The sequence below is a fragment of the Hyperolius riggenbachi genome, chromosome 11 (genome assembly GCF_040937935.1).
Source record: "Hyperolius riggenbachi isolate aHypRig1 chromosome 11, aHypRig1.pri, whole genome shotgun sequence".
Classification (NCBI taxonomy): Eukaryota; Metazoa; Chordata; class Amphibia; order Anura; family Hyperoliidae; genus Hyperolius; species Hyperolius riggenbachi.
Window position 1 is genome coordinate 157,691,242 of NC_090656.1, and position 26,070 is coordinate 157,717,311.

At 45.5% G+C, this 26,070-nt stretch overlaps 1 protein-coding gene and 1 long non-coding RNA gene across 5 annotated transcripts in view; one reads left to right on the forward strand and one right to left on the reverse strand.

Annotated features, from left to right (window-relative positions):
- LOC137538459 (uncharacterized) overlaps nucleotides 1–14,216 on the forward strand; it is a 145,618-nt gene extending 131,402 nt beyond the window's left edge. For all 4 annotated transcript variants that reach the window (XR_011024796.1, XR_011024797.1, XR_011024795.1 and 1 more), the window contains one exon: nucleotides 13,800–14,216. This is a non-coding gene — a long non-coding RNA (uncharacterized lncRNA). The remainder of the gene's footprint in view (nucleotides 1–13,799) is intronic.
- BSCL2 (BSCL2 lipid droplet biogenesis associated, seipin) overlaps nucleotides 4,388–26,070 on the reverse strand; it is a 354,626-nt gene continuing 332,943 nt past the window's right edge. Inside the window, exon 9 of the mRNA XM_068260670.1 lies at nucleotides 4,388–5,709. Coding sequence (XP_068116771.1) covers nucleotides 5,546–5,709 — 164 coding nt within the window. The 3' untranslated portion in view covers nucleotides 4,388–5,545. The remainder of the gene's footprint in view (nucleotides 5,710–26,070) is intronic.

Here is a 26,070-nt window from a genome sequence, read left to right on the forward strand (position 1 = left end):
GGTGTGATTAGAGGGGGGAATAGATGCAAGCAATGCACTGGCGAGGTGATCAGGGCTGGGGTCTGAGGGCATTCTGAGGGTGGGGGCGGGTGATTGGGTGCCCTAGGGGCAGATAGGGGTCTGATTTGATGGGTAGCAGTGACAGGTGGTGAAAGGGGGTGATTGATGGGTGATCAGTGGGTGATTAGATGGCAGAACAGTTGTAAACAATGCACTTTGGAGGTGATCTGAGGGTGGGTCTGCGGGCGATCTGATGGTGTGGGTGGGTGATCAGATGCCCGTAAGAGGCAGGTTAGGGTTTGATCTGATGGGTGGCAGTGACAGGGGGTGATTGACGGGCGATTGACAGGTGATTGACAGGGGAGGATAGATGTACACAGTACACAGGGGGGGAGGTCTGGGGGGGGGGTCTAAGGGTGTTCTGAGGGTGTAGGCGGGTGATTGGGTGCCCTAGGGGCAGATAGGGGTCTGATCTGATGGGTGGCAGTGACAGGGGGTGATTGATGGGTGATTGACAAGTGATTGACAGGTGATTACATGTGAGTATAGATGTATACAGTACACCGGGGGGGGGGGGGGGGGTCTGGGGTGGATCTGAGAGTGTGGGGGGGGGGTGATCAGGAGCCCCCAGGGGACAGTGTAGGACCTAATCAAAAAAATAGCACTGACAGATAGTGACAGGGAGTGATTGATGGGTGATTGGGTGTAAACAGGGGTCTGAGGGGTGGGTGGGGGGGTGCTGTGGGCGATCAGAGGGAAGGGGAGGAAGAAGGCAGTGTGCTTGGGTGCTTACCTTGGTGGCTGCAGCCTGCCCTGCTGGTCCCTCGATCACTGGGACCACCAGGGCAGGAGGCAGCCTGTATAATACGCTTTGTATACATTACAAAGCGTATTATGCACTTTGTATGCGGTGATCGGGCAGCTAGTAACCCGCCAGCGCTTCCGAAGGGCCGGCGGGTTACTGCGCAAGGGGGGCGGAGCCTGTCACCGGCGGCTGATCGCGTCACGCATGACGCGATTGCCGCATAACCACGCCCGCCGATGGGCGTATTGCGGTCGTTTGGGCTCAGACTTTGCCGCCGCCCATCGGCTGTGGGCAGTCGGCAAGTGGTTAACCCCCCGCGGTTTAATTCCCGCGGCTGCGGGAGGGTTTTTTTCACTTTTTTTTTTTTTTTTTTAGCATGTAGCTAGCCTAGCACTAGCTACATGCTTCCCCCCTCCCTGCGGCATCCCCCCGTATGTTCCGATCGCCGCCGGCGCCGCTTGCCCATAAGGAAATCCCGTTCTGAACGGGATTTCCTTGAGGGCTTCCCCCGTCGCCATGGCGACGAACGGAGTGACGTCATCGGCGTCATGACGTCACAGGGAGTACCGATCCACCCCATAGCGCAGCCTGGCGGCGATTGGCCAGGCTGTGCAAGGGGTATGCAGGGGGGGGGGCCCTGTATCCGCGGCGGGTAGCGGCGCATCGGCGGCGACCAGACCAAACATGCAGATAGCAAAGTGCTAGCTGCGTGTTTGAAAAAAAATTATGTAAATCGGCCCAGCAGGGCCTGAGCGGCACCCTCCGGCGGCTTACCCCGTGTCACACACAGGGTTACCGCTAAGGAGGTTAATGTCCCTCTTGTTGGTAATAACATTATTAGCTAAACTGCAGTATAGTTAAGCAACCACAAGATGTCACTCTAAAATGTAACGGTGCTGCAATCATCTCTATGGTGTTGCGTTTTCCTTTGTTCATTCTGAGTGTCCCTCTCTGTCCTAAGTAAGCTGCGTTCCGGATGATGGTATACAATTTATTTTTGCATGCTTTTCTTCAGTAAAGAGTTCTAACTTGTTATACTGGGTGCCTATCTGCGTGTACAGACCACTCTGCTCCATCACCTCTGAGTCTTGTTGATCTGTTATAAACAAACACTGACCAAAAATCAAGGTACCAGGGAAAAATATTAGTCAAACACTTAGTCAGAACGACATGCCCTATAGGTACATTAAAAAGTTGTATATACTTTAGTATAAAACTACAAAGTGTAAAAATAAAAAAAAAGACGTCACTTAGTGGTGCAATCGTCTCCTGTAAATACCCTATATAGGGACTGCAACCCGTAAAGTATCCTATGGGGGTCCTGGCTTATCCCCCAGCACCTGAAAAGTCTGTCAGGTGTGGTGTAGCGATCCCACAGGTGGGTTGGAATTCACTGAATGTTTATAGGACTGGAGAGTGCCCGTATAACACGGTGATTGTCTATCATACAGACACCTCAGAGTACTGTCCCACAAACATCCGACATTACATGAGGGGCACAAAAAAAATGGTGCTAACTAACGTGCATAGTGCTGTACGTAAGCCTCGATATGATCACATTTCACCTAGATGGCTTCTTCAGAAGGTGCTATACATACATACATACATAGTGCTATACAACATACACATTCCACCAATTTACAAACATTACAAAGTTACATAATGCCCCCCATAGTATAGCCCAAGTCACAGCTAGACGATTACACCACTAAGTGATGACTTTTTACACTTTGTAGTATTATAATAAAGTATATACAACTTTTTAATGTACCTATAGGGCATGTCTTGTTGAATTGTGCATTGTTGAGTCATACTACATCGCAGGTGGGCATAGACGCATGGGGGACCACTAGAGCATCAGGGATCAAAGCAGGTAAAAAAAGGGCACTGAAGCCCACCTCTAATTTGGGTGTCGATATAGACCGATATGTAATTGGTGGTTATAGCAGCACCCGCTATGTAAATTACGCACTGCTTTGAGCCCAGGGAGCAGTCCGGGTCACTGGCTAAGCTGCTTGTGCAAGGGGGAGAGGAGAGCCAGAGTGTGCTGGAGAGCCAGAGACCATGATAACACAAGGCTGTTGGCATGACACAGTGTGGTGCTAACCCTGCACTTCAGTAACTGTGAAAACTGCAATGGTTGTCAACTATGTCAGTGACAATTTTTATTTTTTAAAATAATTACAACAGTGACAGAAATAACACAAGGCTGTTGACGTGTCATAGTTTGGGACTAACACTGCACTTCACTAACAATGAAAAATGGTTGTCACAATTATCAGTGAAACAACGTGGTTAACACAGTGATGGGCTGTAATGGTGACACAGTCACACACTACACTGTATGCAGGTGGTCGTGTATATAAGCTAAAACACATTACACCACAAACAGCAACAACAATAAATAACATTATAAGCTGGATCAATATCAGTATGGACAAAGGCCTACTGCTGGCGCGATCAGCCCCCGACAAGGACTATCGAGGTCCCTAGCTGGTGAACAAGGCGCAGAACACCTATACAACAGCTAGACAGCACTGGATCACACAGAAAACACCTCTCTCCATCCTTCAACCTGCAGCAGCACACTTCTTCCTATACTGACTCAGGCACACTGTAAAATTACTGCCAAGATCATTTCTTTCATATGGAGTGTGTGGCCCAGGTGGTAAAAAATGTATGACTGACCATCCTGTCCCACCTGTCTTAAGGGTCAGAAATTGCTCCATGGGAAAATGTGAACAGCGAGCACTTATTGTTCACCGGTAACTATTCACCTGTGAACGTCTTTTGTCCATCCCTATTACTTTCCAATGCCTACAGGCAGATTCATATTTCCTGTTTTGAGTCAGGGATAGCAAGAGATTACAGTGCAGTGATATTGTGGAATTAAGGCAGATGCCTAGGCCACAGCTATTTTGCTATCTGCAGGTGAAACACTTTGTGCAGGCTGTTGGCTTTCCCATCTAGGACAAGTCTTGAACATAAATATTATTAGTAACCATACTCTCCAGGTACGATACCATTGGCCTAGGGATGTATAATCTCACTCATAGAATTACCTCCCCCATTATATGTTAAAAAGTGAGAACAATACTTGAATAGCTCTTTAGAGAAAACCTTATCGGCCGTCTCTTTGGCAGTAGATGCAAATACATTTGAGATTGAGAATTAAGCCAATGATTATTATACAGAATTATGCAACTCGTTATGAAAATCTATGCAGCTTGTAAATGGAAGCTGTGGAAGCATTTGATTGGTCCATTTACAAGCTGCATAGATTTTTATTGACATTTGCATAATTCTGCATCAACTTGGAATAAATATTCAATGTCAAGCCAAGTACAAAGATGGCGCCAACCCCAAACTGTACTAAACGCCTTTCAACATCCGTAGCACAGGAATATGGGGAAACAAATGCCTATAGACATCGGTGGGAAGCAAAAGTAGTTTTGTACTAAAACATCAGATGTCAGTGGCGTATGGATGTGGAAACACAGAAACGCAAAAAGATATTGACGGCTGTCTAAGGGTTAAAAGTAATGCACATGGACATTTGTGTGACAAAAACAAAGTACAAACTAACATGAACAACTTTATTCAGATCTAGAAGCATAGCTATTCATTTATCAAATTGTGTGTTCACAGCTTCAGTTCAAATTGCATATGTAGTCTATAGATTAGACCATGCCTAGCTCTGGAATGATTATACAAAAGTAAATAATAAATGGTAGCTGAATTCTGACACTTCTTGTAGTATATCTCTTCCGTGCGATACATACTTTAAGTAAGTAGGTAGTTTGTACAACATTTACTATTACGTGTAGTAGAGTTTGCAATCAATTTAACAATATAAATACTTCAGTGGAAAGTGGGATTTTCTTAGCAGTGTACAAGTAGCATTCTTACACCAATTGATATTGCTAATAGCAGGCTTGCATTAAAGAATATTAATTGCTTATAGCAACATATCTTCCTTGAATGTATTTAAACTGCTGTGCACCCTATTTAAAATTTGATTTAAAATGTGAAACATTACCCTAACAGCATAAATGATTACAATTTAAACACTTGGGATAACTTTTATCTGTCTAATATAATATGATTAATGCATATGTGCAATACTGCTGTTTATTCAGCCATTTGTCAGTACAGACTGATGTGTTCATATCCTCAAGCCACATCTGTCTGGACCTGTACTGGGTGCAGAGCTACATTACAATCCCCAAGGTGTGGATGAGCCATGAAACAGCCAATTAGGAGAAATGTGCAGTGGAGGAGGTAGGGGAGAGACTTCTACTAACCTAGTGTGGAATGTGTGCTGCTGAGAACAGGTTTACACATGAAACAAATACATCCCGTGTGTATGGGTGGGAGACCTGAAGTAAGCTTTTCACATCCAGGTAGTAACTATTAGTGACAGGAACAAATATGTCTATGCATAGGAAGAAAGTGTAAGTGAAACAATTTAAACTTTTCAGAACACTGCAAATTGCCTAAAAGTTAACCTACAAGCATGGGTGAATAAACAATAAGTAACAGAGAAGTTCCTGCTTCAAACAATGAGAAAAAGAAGGGTATAATGAACTGTAATTCTCCTCAGTGCAGCAAATGTAATTATTTCTATGTACAGTACTTATTTCTATGAAGTGTAACATGTAAAGGATTTCCACTTCTGCTCAGGTCTACCCATACTTCAGCACCAACAGCTGTCACGGCATACAGTCTAGCAGTGAATAGTCAGTGACCACTGTTTTGAATATTTCTTTGTCGAAGTGTAAGGCTTGCAGAATGGGTCTCACTTTGAGTTGCCATATGTGTGGTCCCAGCTCCACCATCTGTACCACCACCACAGCCCAAGTATCCACTCTCTTCTGGAGTCCCAGCTGTCTGCAGAGTTAAACCTTAATAAAAAAAAAGGCATTTGTGAAGTAATGGATCGGTTTAGGTTAACACTGGCAGTCTTATACATGGCATTTCTCAGCAAATAAAAAAAATGTAATGAATAATTGAAAGGAGCACATCCACAATATGGGTAAAAGAGGTGCCCAGAATGTGATAAAACTAGATAAACTAACTTTTTCTACTTATTTGATTGTTTTTCTCAGATTTGGTGCGCCATACCAATTGTTATGTATAGAGGGCTTGGGGGGCCCCATTGTAAAACTTGCATCGGGGCCCACAGCTCCTTAGCTACGCCACTGTTCACCCAGTCACTCAGTCTATGCCTGTTGTCTAGTTTACTCCCGCCATACCAACATCTGGGCTTTATGTTAGTAGCTGGATGCCCAGCTGCTTCTGTTGGTTTGCACAGCGCAGTGATTCTGTTTTCATCTCCAAGTTAGTCAGGCGTTCCATGACATCACTCACCTCTCCAGTTAAAACTCATTAGGGAGTGGCATCAATGCATTTCTATGGCAACATAATATGTGACATGTATATTAAAGTGTAGTTGCACTTAGAATCTGTATTACTCCCGGTTCCAGAGGTTCAATCCGCCTGAGAATTTCCCAGAATGTGTGTCAGATTATCCTTACTAACTTGTCAAAAACGGTTTAATTTGTATATTTGAAGGGCCTAGAAAAACTATGACACAAGCCATCCCCCCTACCCCTTCACCCTCTGCAGTAATGCTGCCAGCACTTATTGCCTCTATTTGCAAAAGACAACCTCTGCATATGAGCATGTGTACTCGGCTTCTTTGGTTGTCCATAGCGAGGCCTGTTCTGTATGGAACATGTCCTTTTAAATCGCTGTATAGTCTTGGCCACCATGCTGCATCTCAGTTTCAGGGTCTTTGCAACCTTCTTAGAGACTAAGGGTGGCCATACATCAGGTGACTTGGTGGCCAATCAACCATTATTATAATCGAACTGGATGAAAATTGGTGCCGCCAAGTGCATGCCCAACTGACAAAGTGACCAATTTTGGGGCGAAAATTGGTTGCATTGTATGGATACTGACTGAAAACAGACAGACCTCAGATCAGACGCTATGATACAAAGCCAATTCAGACCCGCAGATCAGACGGGCGAATAGTCCTCAGACTTCCCCGCCGCTTACCTTGTCTGTTGTCTTCTGCTTGGTGTCCATCTCCTCAAACACCTGTTACAGAGTGAGAGATGCATGCCGCAATATCTTAACAGGGCGCGGGGACCGGAAGTGACGTCACAGTTAGGGCGGAAGTTCTCCGGCAAGTGTATCCATCCCTGCTGCCGCTTGGGATTACACTCACAGCCGTCTTGCCACCCGGAAAGCCTAATCTCTGCCTCCGCCAGGTAATACTTTCCCCACCACATGTAGGGTCTCCACCAAGCCTGCTGCCACACACCGCATCCCAAGTCCTCCTGCACCGCTCCCAGATACACTTGGGTGATCCTATCCATATGGATAGAAGTGCAGCCCCTGTATTCAATACCTTCCAGGGCAGACAGCTACACCATAGGAGTTTTCCAGCCTCAGCACTACCTGGCTGTTGACCGTCAGACTCTCAGAGCTATAGGTTTCCCTGGGACAGGAAACACACAGCTGGCAGGTGGATACCTGAGGGTGGAATTTAAACAGAGCTAGTTGGGTGTTTCCTGTCTTGGGGGCGGGCCTAATCTCATGTGTAGCACCTGTCCTGGAGGGTTATTAGAAAAAACCTGATGTCAGATGGTATGCGCTGCTAGCGTGTACGCGGCTGATAGACTCCACGCGGAGGCTGCTACTGGACAGGTAATGTATAAATGCACACTGTGTGGGGGGGCACATTTCTACATTGGAGAGCAGTGGCGGTGCGGATGCGGTGGGCTCAGCTGATTCCCTTAAAGAGACACTGAAGCAAATAAATTTCGCCCTTTTTACCTTATTATTCGCTTCAGTAGTCTCAGCACAAGTAAACCGCCGCATCCCCACCGCAAAACGAGAGGTTTAGACCCCCCACATCACCGGGCAAACATCCAAGACCAACATGGTAGTGGATTTTTCTGCGCTGAGGCGCAGAGCTTTCAGCCACAGCTCTGCCTCTCCTGACGTCAATCGATGAGCGGATCTCCTCTCCACCTCGGCGATCTGCCGCGATTGACATCAGGAGAGGCAGAGCTGAAGCTGCCTCTTTCAGGAAATGCTGGCCAGATTGCCCACTGGGAATTTGGGGGGGTCTAACGTGTTCGTTTAGCAGTGGGGATGCGGTGGTATACATGTGCTGAGAGTACTGAAGCGAATTATGAGGTAATAAGGGCAAAACTAATTCGCTTCAGTCTCTCTTTAAGATTTCATGCTGAAATTGGACGGAAATCGGCCTGTAGTATATGGGCAGCTTTGACAAAGACAAATTTATCTCTAATCAGATTCAATTAGAAATACATTTGTTTCTTTTTCAAATCTTCCCATAATCATCAGGCGTTTGGCTACCTTAAGGCACCTTAGCAACAATTCTTTTTTGACGATTCTCAGAGATGTCATGAGGTGCCATATTGAACTTCCAGTGACCAACATGAAAGAGTGTGAGAGCGATAACACCAAATTTAACACACCTGCTCCCCATTCATACCTTAGATCTTGTAACATTGAAGAGTAACATGAAACCAGGGAGGGAAAATGTCTAATAGTGCAGAATTTTGACAATCTTCACTTATAAGTGTACACACTTTTGTTGCCATAGGTTTACACATGAATGGCTGTGTGATGAGTTATATTGATGAGACAGCAAATTTACACAGTTATACAAGCTGTACACTGACTACTTTACTTGGCATCAAAGTAGTGTTGTCCCATGACAAAGGTATATTAAAATAGTTACAAAAATGTGAGGGGTGTACTCACTTTTGTGAAATACTGTTTATACATTTTTTATGACAACCTAGATTATCTTTGGGTGACAACCCCCCCCCCCACCACCACCACCCCCACACGTATTACTTTATTCCCTATGCATTATTAAAGAGTAACTGTCAGGCTGCAGAAGCTAATTTAAACCTCTATTCTCCTGTGTTAAACAGTTTAGAAGGAAGCTCAAAAGCCATTAGTGAAGATAAACATTTCAGTTACCTTTGATGTGTGCTTATCTTAAAGTCTGTTATAGACCCATAAAGACGCAAGCCGCAGCTAAACTGCAAAGCATTCTGGGGCCCTCCCCTCGGCTGCTAATGAGACGGTACAGGAGCTTCTAATCAGTCCAGCGCGAAACACTGATAAATCTCGGGGCAGAGTTTCACTGCAGGAGTCAGCTATTGTTCCTAGCCACATGGCTCATTAATATTCACTGCACACCGTGTTGTTCAAGAACGAGCTTATCTGTGATCAGAAGCAGGCAGGACATGACGACACATTTGGCTTCACAAACATGGAGCCTGCCATGAGCTGTCAGGAGCATCTATCTCTGCATATACTATATACAAATTCTGTGAAATCCAAACGTGGACAGTGAAATGCATATGTAATGTAAGTACAGCCAATCTTTAGCTACTGATATATGTGTTTATTTTCTCTGAGACCCTATACCTAACAGCTCCTCTTTAAGGGCAAAAAAACAAGGAAAAAAGATGGAAGAAACATTTACACACACACACACACACACACGTACACACACGTACACACACACACGTACACACACGTACACACACACACACACACGTACACACACACACACACACACACACACACACACACACACACACACACACACACACACACACACACACACCTTTCCCTGGTAGTCTACAGGGAGTGCAGAATTATTAGGCAAGTTGTATTTTTGAGGAATAATTTAATTATTGAACATCAACCGTGTTCTCAATGAACCCAAAAAACTCATTAATATCAAATCGGAATATTTTTGAAAGTAGTTTTTAGTTTTAGCTATTTTAGGGGGATATCTGTGTTTGCAGGTGACTATTACTGTGCATAATTATTAGGCAACTTAAAGAGACTCCGTAACAAAAATTTTAGCATTATTTCTCCTATCCTACAAGTTCCTAAGGCTGCTCCATTGTGCCCTGGCTTACTGCAGCACTTTCTACTTGCACCGCCTCTGTAATAAATCAGCTTATCTTTACCCTGTCGGACTTGTCACCTGTGTCTGGAAGGCTGCCAACTCTTCAGTACTGTGAACAAGTTAACCCTTTCCACGCCCCTCCAGTGCTCATGTGATGTTTTATTCCTTGGAAACAACCTCCCTGCTCTCACTGCCAGCTTGTCTGCTTTCTGTGAGGCTGATAAACATAGACTGATAAACTGAACAAAGAATAGCTAGCTGAGGAGGAAGCTGCCTGTCAGGCTGATACACACAAAGTAAAGCCACACAAAGTAAGGCCAGATACGTCCAGGCTTACGTGTCCATTGTTCGAATGGTCATCTGTTCAGGAGGTGGGTGGTGGGCACAAAGGTGGCGAGTGTTAGAATGTAAGTATACTTGAATTCTAGGCCTCAGGTACTAAAATCTAGTAAAGACTTGAGATGCAGGGTTTCTTTAAGCATAGTTTCTCGGAGAGAAATTATGCAGTCATTCACAAGAACATGTTCCTTTGGAAGGACACATAATGGGTTATCAGGTCTAACTGTACTGACAGACGACGAAACGGTAAACAAAGCCGATTTTTGGAAAACATTGCATTCTTCTCAACTAGGTTATAAAGCACTGTTATATTAGATGATGATGTGGGTCACATGCCAATGCCCGCCAATTGTAGGCTTGGGGGTATGGCTCGGGTGATGTCAGAATTTAACTCTTTGATGTTCATATAAAATAGGGAGACAGGATGGCAGAGACTTTACTTCACTTCGTCTTCTGCATGCTATCCTGCTCTCTAACGTTTCCTAGTTATATTTACAGCATACAGACATGAAGCTAGTATTCTATGTGATGCACATACGACATACGAAAGACTGTTTATACTCTGAAGAAATCAACATGTAACACAAGATGCCTGATTGCTGAATAAACCCCTTGAAAGGTGAAGGTCGCTGTCTCTTGTATGCTGTCACTGTGAGTTGTAGCTCTAAGGAGTTGCTGGTGCCGGAGTAAAAGGTGTGTTGTGATGCTGCCAATAGCAACCAACATATAGATTCTTACAGTTGGTGCCTGAAGCCCTAGACCAGGGATCTCAAACTCGCGGCCCACGGGCCATTTGCGGCCCTCAATACAATATTTTGTGGCCCGCGCCGGCAAAAGCTAAACGAGGGCTCCAAAGCCCCCAAATCGCCCGGGGGGCAATCCGCTGGCATTTCCTGGAAGGGGTGGAGCTTTCAGCTTCAGCTCTGCCCCTCCTGACGTCAATCGCGGTGCATCGCCGCCTCTGCCCGCCCCTCTCACTCTTCCTTCACAGAGAGGGGCAGGGAGAGGCGGCGATGCGATTTTTGCGGCGGGGACACGGCGGATTACTAGTAATGGGAGCACTGAAGCGAACTATAAGGTAAAAGTGGCAAAATAGTTCGCTTCAGTGTGAATTAGATTTTGAAATAAAAATCAATGCAAGGGGGGGGGGGGGGAGCTGCTGATTGACTTTTTGTGTGAAATCCCTTATGTGGCCCAGCCTCATCCTGACTTTGCCTCCTGCGGCCCCCAGGTAAATGGAGTTTGAGACACCTGCCCTAGACCGATCCCAGATTGATGATTGGTGATCCAGGTGTGCACAAGAGTCAGTCTAATTAGGACTTCTTGGAGCAGCGACATACATCTCTGTGAAACAAGCACAAGAGAACAGGAGAAGCTCAGAGCTGTAAGCTGTAAGAGTTAAGAGCAGGCCGCGGAGGCCAGAGACGAGACGTGCAAAGCTTATCAAGAGGAGATAAGCACAGTGCGGAGTGAGTCTGGAGGTTTCCCGGCAGCAGGTGCCGATGTGTATGGCGTGTGACTGTGTACACGCAGGTAAAGGTGTCTAAGGCAATGGGTTTGGGCAGATCCCATTAGGAGCTTCAGCGCATCGGACACCTGTGAGAAAACTGCCACGAATGCTGGGAAGAAGACTCAGAGCTCATCTCAGGTACAGAGGCCACGCGACGCAAGTAGTCTTGGCAAGGCGAGTACATGTTTCCTTCCATTTTCCATCTCTGTGGACAGCGCAGCATCTCCCCGCAGCGGAGCAGGGAGGGAGGCTGTTTTTTTTTTCTTTTCTCTCTCCTTCGCTCTCTCTATGGACAGCATTAGATGTCGGTGGAGGGGGAGAGAGAGAGAGAGAGTAACAGTATTTGGGTTTTTTTCTTCGACATTCTGCAAAGTTTCAATGCTACGTGTCAGTTTCAATGGTAAAAGTTTGACTTTTTTTTCTAGTTTAGTTAGGGCAGTGCACTGCAGCAGGAACTTTTTTTCTTTCCCATGAGTTATCTTTTTTGTGAGCTCCCTCGCTCCGCAGCTTTGCATTCCTCAGGGAGGAATATTTGGTTTCGTTTTGTAAGGTTTAATTGTTGCATTTTTGTGGAAATCTGTTAACAGCTGTAAGATTTCCCCCTCTTTTCTTGTGGGAGGGGTAATTAGGGTTATGTGTGTGTGAAATTCCGGAAAGTGCTGTTTTATCTTTTTGTGTTTTCCTGAATCAAGGTTTTTTTCTTCTCAGCTGTGTGTAACATTAATTTGTATTGTTGCAATGTGATATGCTAATGTGTCAAGCAGGTTTTTCTGTATGTTTTTTTCTCTCCTAATTTGTAGTGGGCATTGCTATGGGAAATGGCCATTTTTGTCTGATATTCCAGGACTCAAAATGGTGCCTCTGAGTTCAGGGGCGGATCCCAGACAGTCGTGATGCTCTAATGGGAAGAGTCTGCTGAGTCCAGGGACAAACCCTCACCCCTTCCCTCAGGAGGGAGGGGGGGGAGGGGTGAAGGAAGAGAGCATAGGAAATCTAGCCTGGCCTGTGGGAAAGGTACCACCCATAGGAGAGCTGATTCCTATGCTGTGCTGGTGCAGACTCCACCCTAATGAGCAGGACAGCCTGGGATGTGAAATCACGGAGTGTGGCCATCGTTTGTGTACAGGAATATCAGCAGGGGTTATATGCAGTAGCTGTCAGATGGCTACTGGATACATAGAAAGCATCTCCCTGAGTCATATCAGGGGGGTGCCTGTAGTGATTTGAATCACATATACCATGAGTTCCCCGATAGAGGTTAGGGGGATAAGAGGGTACAGAACAATGGAGAAAGAAAATAATGCAGAAAAAGAGTTGACCAATCGAGCTGTCTGTCGGAACATTTGCAGAGCGGTAAGCGGTTTCGTTTTTTGTCTGGGACAAAGCCAGAGTTTAACAGAGGTCAAGGCTGGGCAGTTTGTGTGGGTTTTGCGTCTGCGGATTGGTCAAAAGGTATTTTTTTTTCTTCTTCCAGCTCGTACTAAGGGTTCACACAATGCACAGGACTGACAGTAGTCTAAGGGGCAAGATTGCTGTGTATAGAGTGACAGTGTATTTGTGGGGTAGTAGTCCTATGTCCAGTCTAGGATCCCCTACACAGTCAGGAGTCAGAGATTCACATGCAGTTGTAGTAAACGGTCATGCGAATCCCTGGATGGGGTTTTGCTTAGGTAAAATAGAAAGCACACCTTCCTACAGGAGGTAGCCGTGTTTGTTTTTGGGGCAAGTGCAGAAGTAGTAGCATTGCCAATTGGGTTCACAAATGGGACTTCCGGCAGAGCTAGTTGCGATAAATGAAGCCCTAGGTAAGTGAAGTAAAATGGGTAAGAACATCGCAAGCTCAACTGCAAGCTGCGGCAGTGGGCAGGTGGTCCCTACTCAGTGCATACTGCGGTCAGCATAGCAGCCGAAGTATGTACAGGGGGGAGGTAGAGGTCAGTGCTTCAAAAGGTGAGATCCGAGGGAAGCACATTGTAATGAGATAAGTACTTATGCTATGGTACATAAAGTAAGGGAGAGGGCTTTAGAGCCTTCCCATCATCAAAAAGTTAAAGTTCAAAAGAACTACACAGAAACGAGATCAATCTAAATTGTAAAATGGAGATCGGAGCAGTAGGGCTAAATGCAAATAATTAATAAGAATTGATTTGGTTGGATTTCTGTTTCAGGAGTTTGGCGAATATGGAATCGAGAAAGCTGAATTACTGGCAGCAGGAGCAGAGATGGAGATGTCATTCGGATGAGAAAAAGTTTCCGGCCAATCCTGCAGTGGAAAAGAACGACTTTTCCAATATTGAACAGAGACTAAAGACACTGAGCAAAGCATAATCCAAAGTGCATATGTTTTTCTTTCCCAAGGAGGTGCTTTAACCCCTTGAGGACCATATGGTTAACCCCCCCTTAAAGACCAGACTCTTTTTTTTTATAATTGGCCACTGCAGCTTTAAGGCCAAGCTGCAGGGCTGCACAAAACAGCACACAAGTGATTCCCCCCCCCTTTTCTCCCAGAGCTCTCTGTTGGTGGGGTCTGATCGTCCCCCTTGTGTTTATTTTTTTTAAATAAATATTTGTTGTCGTTTCTATTACTATTTCGCTTTTTTTTTCTTTTTCTTAATCCCCTCCCTCCTCCTAATCATGGCGATCGGCTGTCATAGGCTTCTGCCTATGAGAGCCGATCGCTCTCTTGTCCCCCAGGAGACTGAAGATGGGGCGGAGCCCCGCCCCCGAGAAGGAGATGCACGCGCGCCCTGCGCGCAATCTCCTTCAGTAGCCAGCTCCAGGACCTGATGCCAATTGGCGTCCTGGGGCTGCCGCTGCGGCCACGCCCTTTGGCGTGGAGCAGTCTTAGGGTAGTTAATAACAAAGGGTACCGTGCTGATGGTGATCATAGGTTGCCATGTCGTCCTAGGAGAAGAGAAGACATTCTCATGGACAATGAGGGGTTAATGAGAACATAAGGCCCAAGCATGTTCATGTTTGGAGAAAAAGGTACTGATCCTTTTGCACTACCCTCAGATTGGACAGTACGGACCAAGTCGGGTAGGGGAAAAGGATCATTGGTGCCAGATGGAAGCCGATTTCATGGCACGATGGTGGCAAAAGGTATTAAGGGTCAGGTGTGCTGGAAGAATGATATTAACGGAAGCTCAATGCTACTCCTGAATGTCATGCTCTCCCAGCCCAGACACCGATCCAAAGTCTGGTTAAAAGGCACATTGCACTACAATAGGTATATGCAAAAGGTGAAGTGTGTGGTACAGGATTACCTTGTCTTGGTTCTCCGGAGTGAGATGGTTCTAGACTGGAGAGAAACGAGCAGTAAGCGTCACTGTCCTCCAGGAGAGAAGCAGGGAACAATATCACACCCTGGAGCAACCAACAGAGGGTGTCTCTGAGGCCACTATACACACATAAAGGCTGGAAAGCAAAAGGGTTTTGGTTCTTGGAATGAGAAGTAAAAATCGAGATGCAGCCACATTTTCGGGTGACAAAGAGGCTGGGGAGAGCGATCCCAGAAAAGGGAGAGCCAGCACAGGTAACATCATCCTCACTACACGGGTCACAATATGAGACAATACTACACACTCCATATTTATGGACTTATCCTCATGTTAGATGGTTAAGTGACCAGATACTCTTAATAGAAAGATTGCCGAGAGTACATTTTTCCTGACCGAAGGTACGTATTTTGCCTCAGGACATAAGGAGGGCAAAGGTCCAATCAGGACAGTTGGGAATAGCATTTGTCATTGATATGCTAACCAATTTCCCTGAAGAGAGAGTACCACCCATATTCTTCTGGGGAGGGCCATAAGTATTAGCATGGGATGTTAGTTTAATGGATCAGGGGACATTTTGCAGTAGAGAGGTAGAATCCCGGGATACATCAGGTAGCACCCCGGGGACTCTCTATGATAAAAGGGTGATGGCACTAAAAAGAGGTCATTCAACAATTAGGCACATTGGGACAGCAGAATGTGGGTACCCAGGATCATTTTAACATGGTTTTGGAACAGCTAACGCACAACACCTATAAGCAAGAAGTTTTAAATCAGGATGATACCATTTATTGGCTAACTAAAAATGAATAAAAATAAGCAAGCTTTCGGCCTTGCAGCCTTCGTTGGGCTTACATCCTGTTAGTTTGCAGGCTGGTGGTACAGACAGCTATATACATAGTTACATAGTTATTTTGGTTGAAAAAAGACATACGTCCATCGAGTTCAACCAGTATAAAGTACAACACCAGCCTGCTCCCTCACATATCCCTGTTGATCCAGAGGAAGGCGAAAAAACCCTTACAAGGCATGGTCCAATTAGCCCCTAAAGGGAAAAATTCCTTCCCGACTCCAGATGGCAATCAGATAAAATCCCTGGATCAACATCATTAGGCATTACCTAGTAATTGTAGCCATGGATGTCTTTCAACGCAAGGAAAGCATCTAAGCCCCCTTTAAATGCAGGTATAGAGTTTGCCATAACGACTTCCTGTGGCAATGCATTCCACATCTTAATCACTCTTACTGTAAAGAACCCTTTCCTAAATAAATGGCTAAAACATTTTTCCTCCATGCGCAGATCATGTCCTCTAGTCCTTTGAGAAGGCCTAGGGACAAAAAGCTCATCTGCCAAGGTATTATATTGCCCTCTGATGTATTTATACATGTTAATTAGATCCCCTCTAAGGCGTCTTTTCTCTAGACTAAATAAACCCAGTTTATCTAACCTTTCTCGATAAGTGAGACCTTCCATCCCACGCATCAATTTTGTTGCTCGTCTCTGCACCTGCTCTAAAACTGCAATATCTTTTTTGTAATGTGGTGCCCAGAACTGAATTCCATATTCCAGATGTGGCCTTACTAGAGAGTTAAACAGGGGCAATATTATGCTAGCATCTCGAGTTTTTATTTCCCTTTTAATGCATCCCAAAATTTTGTTAGCTTTAGCTGCAGCTGCTTGGCATTGAGTACGATTATTTAACTTGTTGTCAATGAGTACTCCTAAGTCCTTCTCCAAGTTTGATGTCCCCAACTGTATCCCATTTATTTTGTATGGTGCTAGACCATTAGTACGTCCAAAATGCATGACCTTACATTTGTCAACATTGAATTTCATCTGCCATGTATGTGCCCATATAGCCATCGTATCCAGATCTTGTTGCAATATGACACTATCTTCCTGAGAGTTAATGATTCTGCACAATTTTGTATCATCTGCAAAAATAGCAACATTGCTCACTACTGCATCTACTAGGTTATTAATAAATAAATTGAAGAGCACTGGACCCAGAACAGACCCCTGTGGGACCCCACTGCTAACAGTCTCCCATTTTGAGTATGATCCATTGACCATACATGAAACATCAAAAGGGAAAACAGATATTTTTTTCTGCAGGAGGAGCTCAGAGAGAATACGGAATAACCTTATAAGAGTCTGCTATAACCGTAAGAGGATTATACAAAGGATGAGATACAGAGCCTGAAACTGTCTCTGAATGATGACTGCACTGGAGCATGGGATAAACTACAGACCTTCTATAGGAAACTACAGAGATTCCTAATTAACAACAAAAAGAAAAAACTTCAGAGACTTAGAATTAAGAGTGGACGCCTCAATGCACAAGCAGCAGAAAAAGAGCAACCCACAGGTGTAATGAATCTTTCCTCTTATCAGGTTACTGAAGCTGAAACGTCAGTACTCTCCAAAGGCCTGTCATTCTGCCCTGCTAGACCCACAGACAGGATTGCACTCTGTGGAGATATGGAGGAATTTTTTTCAGAAAGCTGCGACTCAAGGAACACTATCATGATAAGGAAGCCTGTGATACAATGGATAATGGACCAAAACGCACCAGATCTAAAAAGAAGAAAAAAGGATGGACCCCCGAAGAAGGAAAAAAACCCGGCCCTGGATAAATACATCAACAAATTCAGACGCAGAATCTCTGACAGGATCCTGAATAAAAGAAAGACACTGGCCCAGAACGTAACCCCACAGGAGCGACAGGCCATCAGATCCCTTAAGGAGAATAAGGACATTATTATTAAACAAGCAGATAAAGGTGGTGCCACAGTCATAATGAACACCAGTGACTACATCCAGGAGGCACAAAGACAGTTATCTAACACCACTTACTATGCCAAATTACAGAGGGACCCCACAAAAGGCTACAGGATGGCACTCAATAGGATGGTTAACAGATTTCCTGCAAACATCAGACAACATGTAAGGACCCTTATCCCTGAAGAGCCTAGAACAGCCTGCTTTTACAAGCTTCCCAAGATCCACAAAGAGGGAAACCCAGGCAGGCCCATAATCTCAGGAAGCGGAACTCTTACAGAGAACATCTCAGGGTGGCTGGAAAACATCTTGAAACCGCTTGTCTGTAAAAGACCCAGCTACATACAGGATACCACCCACCTCCTGAACAAACTGACAGCCATCGGCCCAGTACCTGAGGGAACCATACTGGCCACGATGGACGTGGAGTCCCTGTACACGAACATCCCCCATGATGATGGTATTGCGGCCTGCCGTAAATATCTTATGGGTCAGGGCATACCTGTAAAGCCTAATGCTGGACTGATCAAATTCATTCTCACTCATAATTATTTCACTTTTGGACAGGACTTCTATTTACAGCAGATTGGCGTGGCAATGGGTTCGCGATTCGCACCACAGTATGCAAATCTCTTCATGGCCAAAATCGAAGAGGAATACCTCAATGCATGTGGCATAAAACCCATGGCCTACTTCCGCTTCATTGATGATATTTTAATCATCTGGTCCGCAAGTGAGGATGATCTTCTCCAGTTCCACAGGAACTTCAATGCCTTCCATCCTACAATCAAATTGAAACTTACCTACTCTCACACAGAGATTAAATTTCTAGACACCACCATATACATCAGGGGTAACAACATACAAACGTCTGTGTATCGCAAACCTACAGACGTCCCACATACCTAAGATAAGACAGTTTTGATCCCAAGCACATTAAGAACTCTATAATTTACAGCCAAGCTATAAGGTACAACCGGATATGTTCTGCCAGGATGGACAGAGACAAGCACCTGGATCGCCTTAAGAACACTTTCATTAACCTCCTTAGCGGTAACCCTGTGCTGGACACGGGGTAAGCCGCCGGAGGGTGCCGCTCAGGCCCTGCTGGGCCGATTTACATAATTTTTTTTTAGCTGGACGCAGCTAGCGCTTTGCTAGCTGCGCCAGCACACTGATCGCCGCCGGCCCGCGCCCGATCGCCGCTATCTGTTGCGGCGCGCGGCCTCCCCCCCCCCCAGACCCCGTGCGCTGCCTGGCCAATCAGTGCCAGGCAGCGCCGAGGGGTGGATCGGGACTCCCAATGACGTCCCGACGTCGCTGACGTCTTCCCGCCCCGTCGCCATGGCGACGGAGGAAGCCCTCCAGGAAATCCCGTTCTTTGAACGGGATTTCCTGATCGGAGATCGCCAAAGGCGATCGAAGCGGGCGGGGGGATGCTGCTGAGCAACGGCTATCATGTAGCGAGCCCTGGGCTCGCTACTAGTGTTGGGCGAACAGTGTTCGCCACTGTTCGGGTTCTGCAGAACATCACCCTGTTCGGGTGATGTTTGGGTTCGGCCGAACACCATATGGCCGAACTAAGAGCGCATGGCCGAACGTTACCCGAACGTTCGGCTAGCGCTGTGATTGGCCGAACGGGTCACGTGTAGTGTTGGGCGAACATCTAGATGTTCGGGTTCGGGCCGAACATGGCCGAACTCCGAACATAATGGAAGTCAATGGGGACCCGAACTTTCGTGCTTTGTAAAGCCTCCTTATATGCTACATACCCCAAATTTACAGGGTATGTGCACCTTGGGAGTGGGTACAAGAGGAAAAAAAATTTAGCAAAAAGAGCTTATAGTTTTTGAGAAAATCGATTTTAAAGTTTCAAAGGGAAAACTGTCTTTTAAATGCGGGAAATGTCTGTTTTCTTTGCACAGGTAACATGCTTTTTGTCGGCATGCAGTCATAAATGTAATACATATAAGAGGTTCCAGGAAAAGGGACCGGTAACGCTAACCCAGCAGCAGCACACGTGATGGAACAGGAGGAGGGTGGCGCAGGAGGAGAAGGCCACGCTTTGAGACACAACAACCCAGGCCTTGCATGAGGACAAGAAGCGTGCGGATAGCAATTTGCATTTTGTCGCCATGCAGTCATAAATGTAATACAGATGAGAGGTTCAATAAACAGGGACCGGAAACGCTAACCCATCACAGATGTCCATTGTTCATGTTACTTGGTTGGGGTCCGGGAGTGTTGCGTAGTCGTTTCCAATCCAGGATTAATTCATTTTAATTTGAGTCAGACGGTCTGCATTTTCTGTGGAGAGGCGGATACGCCGCCGATCTGTGACGATGCCTCCGGCAGCACTGAAACAGCGTTCCGACATAACGCTGGCTGCCGGGCAAGCCAGCACCTCTATTGCATACATTGCCAGTTTGTGCCAGGTGTCTAGCTTCGATACCCAATAGTTGAAGGGTGCAGATGGATTGTTCAACACAGCTACGCCATCTGACATGTAGTCCTTGACCATCTTCTCCAGGCGATCGGTGTTGGAGGTGGATCTGCACGCTTGCTACAATGCCACAATGCTACATTGTCCCTACAATGCTAGAAAATTTGGTACCGCAGAGCCATTGCCCTTTGAAAAGATGTGAGATTTTGGAAAGTGAAATAGGGAGGCAATAAAAGTCTATGGGGGATTTTACCAATTTTGGACCCCTGTAACTCTGGTTTGCAGAGATGTAGGGACCCCATCTTTGGAATCCAAGTCTAACAATATGTCTTCTACCTGCATGAGACATTTCGTGAAATTTAGACGTTGCTAATGGCCATAGCTGAGATTTATGTACGTCACCATCACTACCATTGAAATAGCCCAAATAAACAGGTTTTTGTAACCCTAGGCTATGACCTCTTCGGCCTAGGACTGCATTGAACGCGACCCACGCATTGTGCGCATTCTGGACAACACCAATTACTGGGTTTATACCCTTCTGGATCCACGGTACAAACACAATGTTCCAAAACTGCTTGAAGAAAGAGTCCGACAGGTCAAAATGGAAGAATACCAGCAGGCCCTTGTGGAGACTTTAAAGAGGAGATTGACATCCTCCCCCTCCTCTAGCCAGTTGTACCCGGACAGACTGACTTCCGCAAACCCAGGACGACCAGGAGGGCAGCAAACAACACAAGCCGCAGCTAGTGCCCAAAAGGGAATGGTATCGGCAGTGTCCTTGGAGTGGGAAAATTTTCTGACACCCATGCAGCAGCACACAGAACAGCAAGCGTGCAGATCCACCTCCAACACCGATCGCCTGGAGAAGATGGTCAAGGACTACATGTCAGATGGCATAGCTGTGTTGAACAATCCATCTGCACCCTTCAACTATTGGGTATCGAAGCTAGACACCTGGCACAAACTGGCAATGTACGCAATAGAGGTGCTGGCTTGCCCGGCAGCCAGCGTTATGTCGGAACGCTGTTTTAGTGCTGCCGGAGGCATCGTCACAGATCGGCGTATCCGCCTCTCCACAGAAAATGCAGACCGTCTGACTCAAATTAAAATGAATCAATCCTGGATTGGAAACGACTACGCAACACTCCCGGACCCCAACCAAGTAACTCAAAACGCAAATTGCTATCCGCACGCTTCTTGTCCTCATGCAAGGCCTGGGTTGTTGTGTCTCAAAGCGTGGCCTTCTCCTCCTGCGCCACCCTCCTCCTGTTCCATCACGTGTGCTGCTGCTGGGTTAGCGTTACCGGTCCCTTTTCTTGGAACCTCTTATATGTATTACATTTATGACTGCATGCCGACAAAAAGCATGTTACCTGTGCAAAGAAAACAGACATTTCCCGCATTTAAAAGACAGTTTTCCCTTTGAAACTTTAAAATCGATTTTCTCAAAAACTATAAGTTCTTTTTGCTAATTTTTTTTTCCTCTTGTACCCACTCCCAAGGTGCACATACCTTGCAAATTTGGGGTATGTAGCATGTAAGGAAGCTTTACAAAGCACGAAAGTTCGGGTCCCCATTGACTTCCATTATGTTCGGAGTTCGGGTCGAACACCCGAACATCGCGGCGATGTTCGGCGAACGTTCGCGAACATCTAGGTGTTCGCCCAACATTAATAGGCAGTAGCAGTGTTAGGAAGACTTGCCTAAGGTCTCCTACTGAATAGGTGCTGGCTTACTGAACAGACAGAGCTGAGATTTTAACTCTGGTCTCCTTTGTCAGAGGCAGCGCCCTTATCCATTACACCATGCAGCCACTGCTTACAGATATTTAGCCAGACATGGCCTTCTCTTTTGTGTTATTTGTCTTGTCTACTTTTTCTCTTGTATTAAGCATAAATAGTAAATTTTAGGCCAGCAATTTCAGGCCAGCTTCAGTTGGTATAGTGGTTAGTGTGCTTGTCCACCATACAGTGAGACCCAGGTTCAAATCCCAGCCAATGTGAGTTGGCTTTTATGCTACAAATCCTTAAAGGGAACCTAAACGGAGAAGGATATGGACTTTTCCTTTTAAAATAATACCAGTTGCCTGAATCGCCTGCTGATCCTGTGTCTCTAATACTTTTAGCCACAGCCCCTGAACAAGCATGCAGATCAGGTGCTCTGACTGAAGTCAGACTGGATTAGCTGCATGCTTGTTTCAGGGTGTGATTCAGCCACTATTGCAGTCACAAAGATCAGCTGGACTGCCAGGCAACTGGTATTGTTTACAGGAAACATCCATATCATTCTCAGTTAAGGTTCCCTTTAAAGGAGAACTGTAGTGAAAGGTATATGGAGGCTACCATATTGATTTCCTTTTAAGCAATACCAGTTACCTGGCTATCCTGCAGATCCTCTGCCTCCAATACTTTTAGCCCTAGACCCTGAACAAGCATGCAGCAGATCTGGTGTTTGACATTTTTGTAAGATCTGACAAGATTAGCTGCATGCTTGTTTCTGGTGTGATTCACACTACAGTGGCTGGATAGTGTACTGGTTAAGGGCTCTGCCTTTGACATGGGAGACCAGGGTTTGAATCCTGGCTAGGTCAAGTACCTATTCAGTAAGGAGTTCAAGGCAAGACTCCCTAACACTGCAGGGTGGCCTCTTGAGTGTGTCCCTGTGGCTTGCAGCTCTTGAGTGCTTTGAGTCCGACAGGAGAAAAGCACTATACAAATGTTTGGATTATTATTATTACTGCAGCCAAATAGATCAGCAGGGCTGCCAGGCAACTAGTATAGCTTAAAAGGAAATGGGAGGAGGGAGGTGGGAGGTGGGAGGAGGGAGGTGGGAGGAGGGAGGTGGGAAATTAAAATTTCCCTAGCAGAGTGTGTAGCAGCTGTCCCATAACTAATTAGTGTAGGTAGGCAAATGGTATAAAGGACCTTGCTTGGAGGAGGGAGGGAGGGAGGGTGGTTCCTCCAGCAGTGATGTGTATTTCACTCAATTAGGTGGGGCTCCAGGTATTAGAGCTTTTGAAACATGTTTTCTATCATTTTTCCAGTTGATAGAATTTTTTAAAACTTTGAAAGTTCGCCTCCCCATTGAAGTCTATTGCGGTTCTTGAACTTTTTCACGAACCGAACCTTTCGCGGAAGTTCGCGAACAGGGTTCGCGAACCTAAAATCGGAGGTTCGGCCCATCTCTACTTGTCATCATGCTGGCAATTTGCAGATAAGTACCTGTGTTTGCCAGGACAAGTCAGATTTAGTGATGAAGCCTGCTGGCTTAATAGCACCGAATGTACAGCGGCCATTCAAAAGATCCATCCTAAAGCCAAACCAATATTTCCAGTGGCTGAAGGAAAAGTTTGTTTTTTTAACATGACGTCCACGGACACATTCATTGTACATTTTCATAATTGTTCATCAAGGGGGACGTACTGGGTAACACACCATGGGATAAATGGGTACAGGTTTTGACACAAGACAACACTTTGTTAAAAAGGTTAAACAAACATAATATTAAAGGGGCACTATGGCAAAAAATTGTAAAATTTAAAATATGTACAAACATACACAAATAGGAAGTACCGTACTTTTTTCCAGAGTAAAATGAGCCATAAATTACTTTTCTTCTATTTTGCTGTCACTTACAGTAGGTAGTAGAAATCTGACAGAAACGAGAGGTTTTGACTAGTCAATCTCTTCATAGGGGATTCTCAGCAAGGCTTTTACTCTTTATAAAGATATTCCCTAAAAATGATTAAAACAATGATGCTGGCCAGCTTCCTTGCTCGCTACACAGTTTTTTGGCAGTTGAACAGAGTAATTGCCATTCACTAAGTGCTTTTGAAAATAAATAAATCCCTGAGAATCCCCCCATGAAGATATGGACTAGTTCAAAACCTGTCGCTTCTGTCAGATTTCTACTACCTACTGTAAGTGACAGCAACATAGGAGAAAAGTAATTTATGGCTCGTTTTACTCTAAAAAAAAAAATGTACTTATTTGTTTGTTAGCACATATTTTAAATGTTAACATTTTTCGGCATAGTGCCCCTTTAAATTAGAGGTGATATTTCACCATGATCAAGGAGAGCTGACAGAGGTTGAACACAAATATAATCAGGTGAGTTCCAGTCTGACCTGGTGGAGAAGGTTTCTGGCGATATTTCAGGGGCATTCAGACTGGGCCTCCGCAGTTAAAACCTTTTTCCTGCACCCACTGGTTGTAGTGATGGGGATTACAATCATATGCATCATTACACAGGTGAGTTTGTGTTTAAAATTATGCAAACAAACATGGGTAGAGGATTGGTGTCAAGTACACAATCTCACAAGCAGCGGTACCTATGGGATGGAGCCGATTGTATAAAGGTGGTTTTCTAGAAGACCCCTAGCACTGCTCCGTCGCTTTGGGTACAAACAAGTTTCACTTTTCCATGGTCAAGTGGACTATGTAAGGGACACGCCTGTGACGAGAATGCTGAGCGGAGAATGGGATGAGGGCTTAGAAGAAGGGCATTCCCAGAGAGACAAGAGGTCTTGCTCTCCCTCCAGGGGCATTCACCTTGAGCAGAGAGTGTGTGTTTGGAAACGAGCATGGAAGGGTGAAACATAACAAAAACAGGCTCATAGGTACCGTCTGAACCCTAATGGAGAAACTGCATCTCAAGTCATTTCAGGGGGGCTGTTAGAATGTATACTTGAATTCTAGGCCTCAGGTACTAAAGTCTAGTAAAGACTTGAGATGCAGGGTCTCTTTAAGCATAGTTTCTCGGAGAGAAAATATGCAGTCATTTACAAGAACATGTTCCTCTAGAAGGACACATAATGAGTTATCAGGTCTAACTATACCGACAGACGACGAAACGGTAAACAAAGCCGATATTTGGAAAACATTGCATTCTTCGCAACTAGGTTATAAAGCACTGTTATATTAGATGATGATGTGGGTCACATGCCCATGCCCGCCAATTGTAGGCTTGGGGGTATGGCTTGGGTGATGTCAGAATTTAACTCTGATGTTCATATAAAATAGGGAGACAGGATGGCAGAGACTTTACTTCACTTTGTCTTCTGTGGCTGGAAGGTGTAATGGTTAAGGGCTCTGCCTCTGACACAGGAGACCAGGGTTTGAATCTCGGCTCTGCCTGTTCAGTAAGCCAGCACCTGAATGTAGGAGACCTTAGGCAAGTCTCCCTAACACTGCTACTGCCTATAGAGCGTGTCCTAGTGGCTGCAGCTCTGGCGCTTTGAGTCCACCAGGAGAAAAGCGCGATATAAATGCTATTTGTCTTGTCTTGTCTTGTCTTCTGCATGCTATCCTTCTCTCTATGCTTCCTAGTTAGAATACTAGCTTCATGTCTGTATGCTGTAAATATATGTGATGCACATAGGACATAGGAAAGACTGTTTATACTTTGAAGAAATCAACATGTAACACAAGATGCCTGATTGCTGAATAAACCCCTTGAAAGGTGAAGGTGGCTGTCTCTGCTCTATCTGCTGTCGCAGTGAGTTGCAGCTCTAAGGAGTTGCTGGTGCCAGAGTAAAAGGTGTGTTGTTCTGTTGCCAATAGCAACCAACGTATAGATTTTTACAGCGAGTGATGGCCGTTTCGCGTCTGACGCTTGGTCATGCTGCGTACCACTCAAAAGAGGTATGCGACCCTCTGTGGCATTAAACGGAGCCCAAGCCTTGCCTCTTCCGGAAACGTCACTTTGTCCGTGACTTGGAGCTCCGTGACTTGGAGTCTCTTGGGAATCAAGAGGGCGGGGAAATTTAAGCCAGCCCTTGTAAGCCATGACAGGAAAGCAATCTGTCAGTCAAACTGCGCATAGCAGCAGTACAATCCCAAACAGCGCTGGTTCTCCAAGCGCATACATACAAAAAGGGCGCCTGGACAAAAAGGGCGCGGGGTGTAAACGCTAATTAACAATTAATCTTTAAT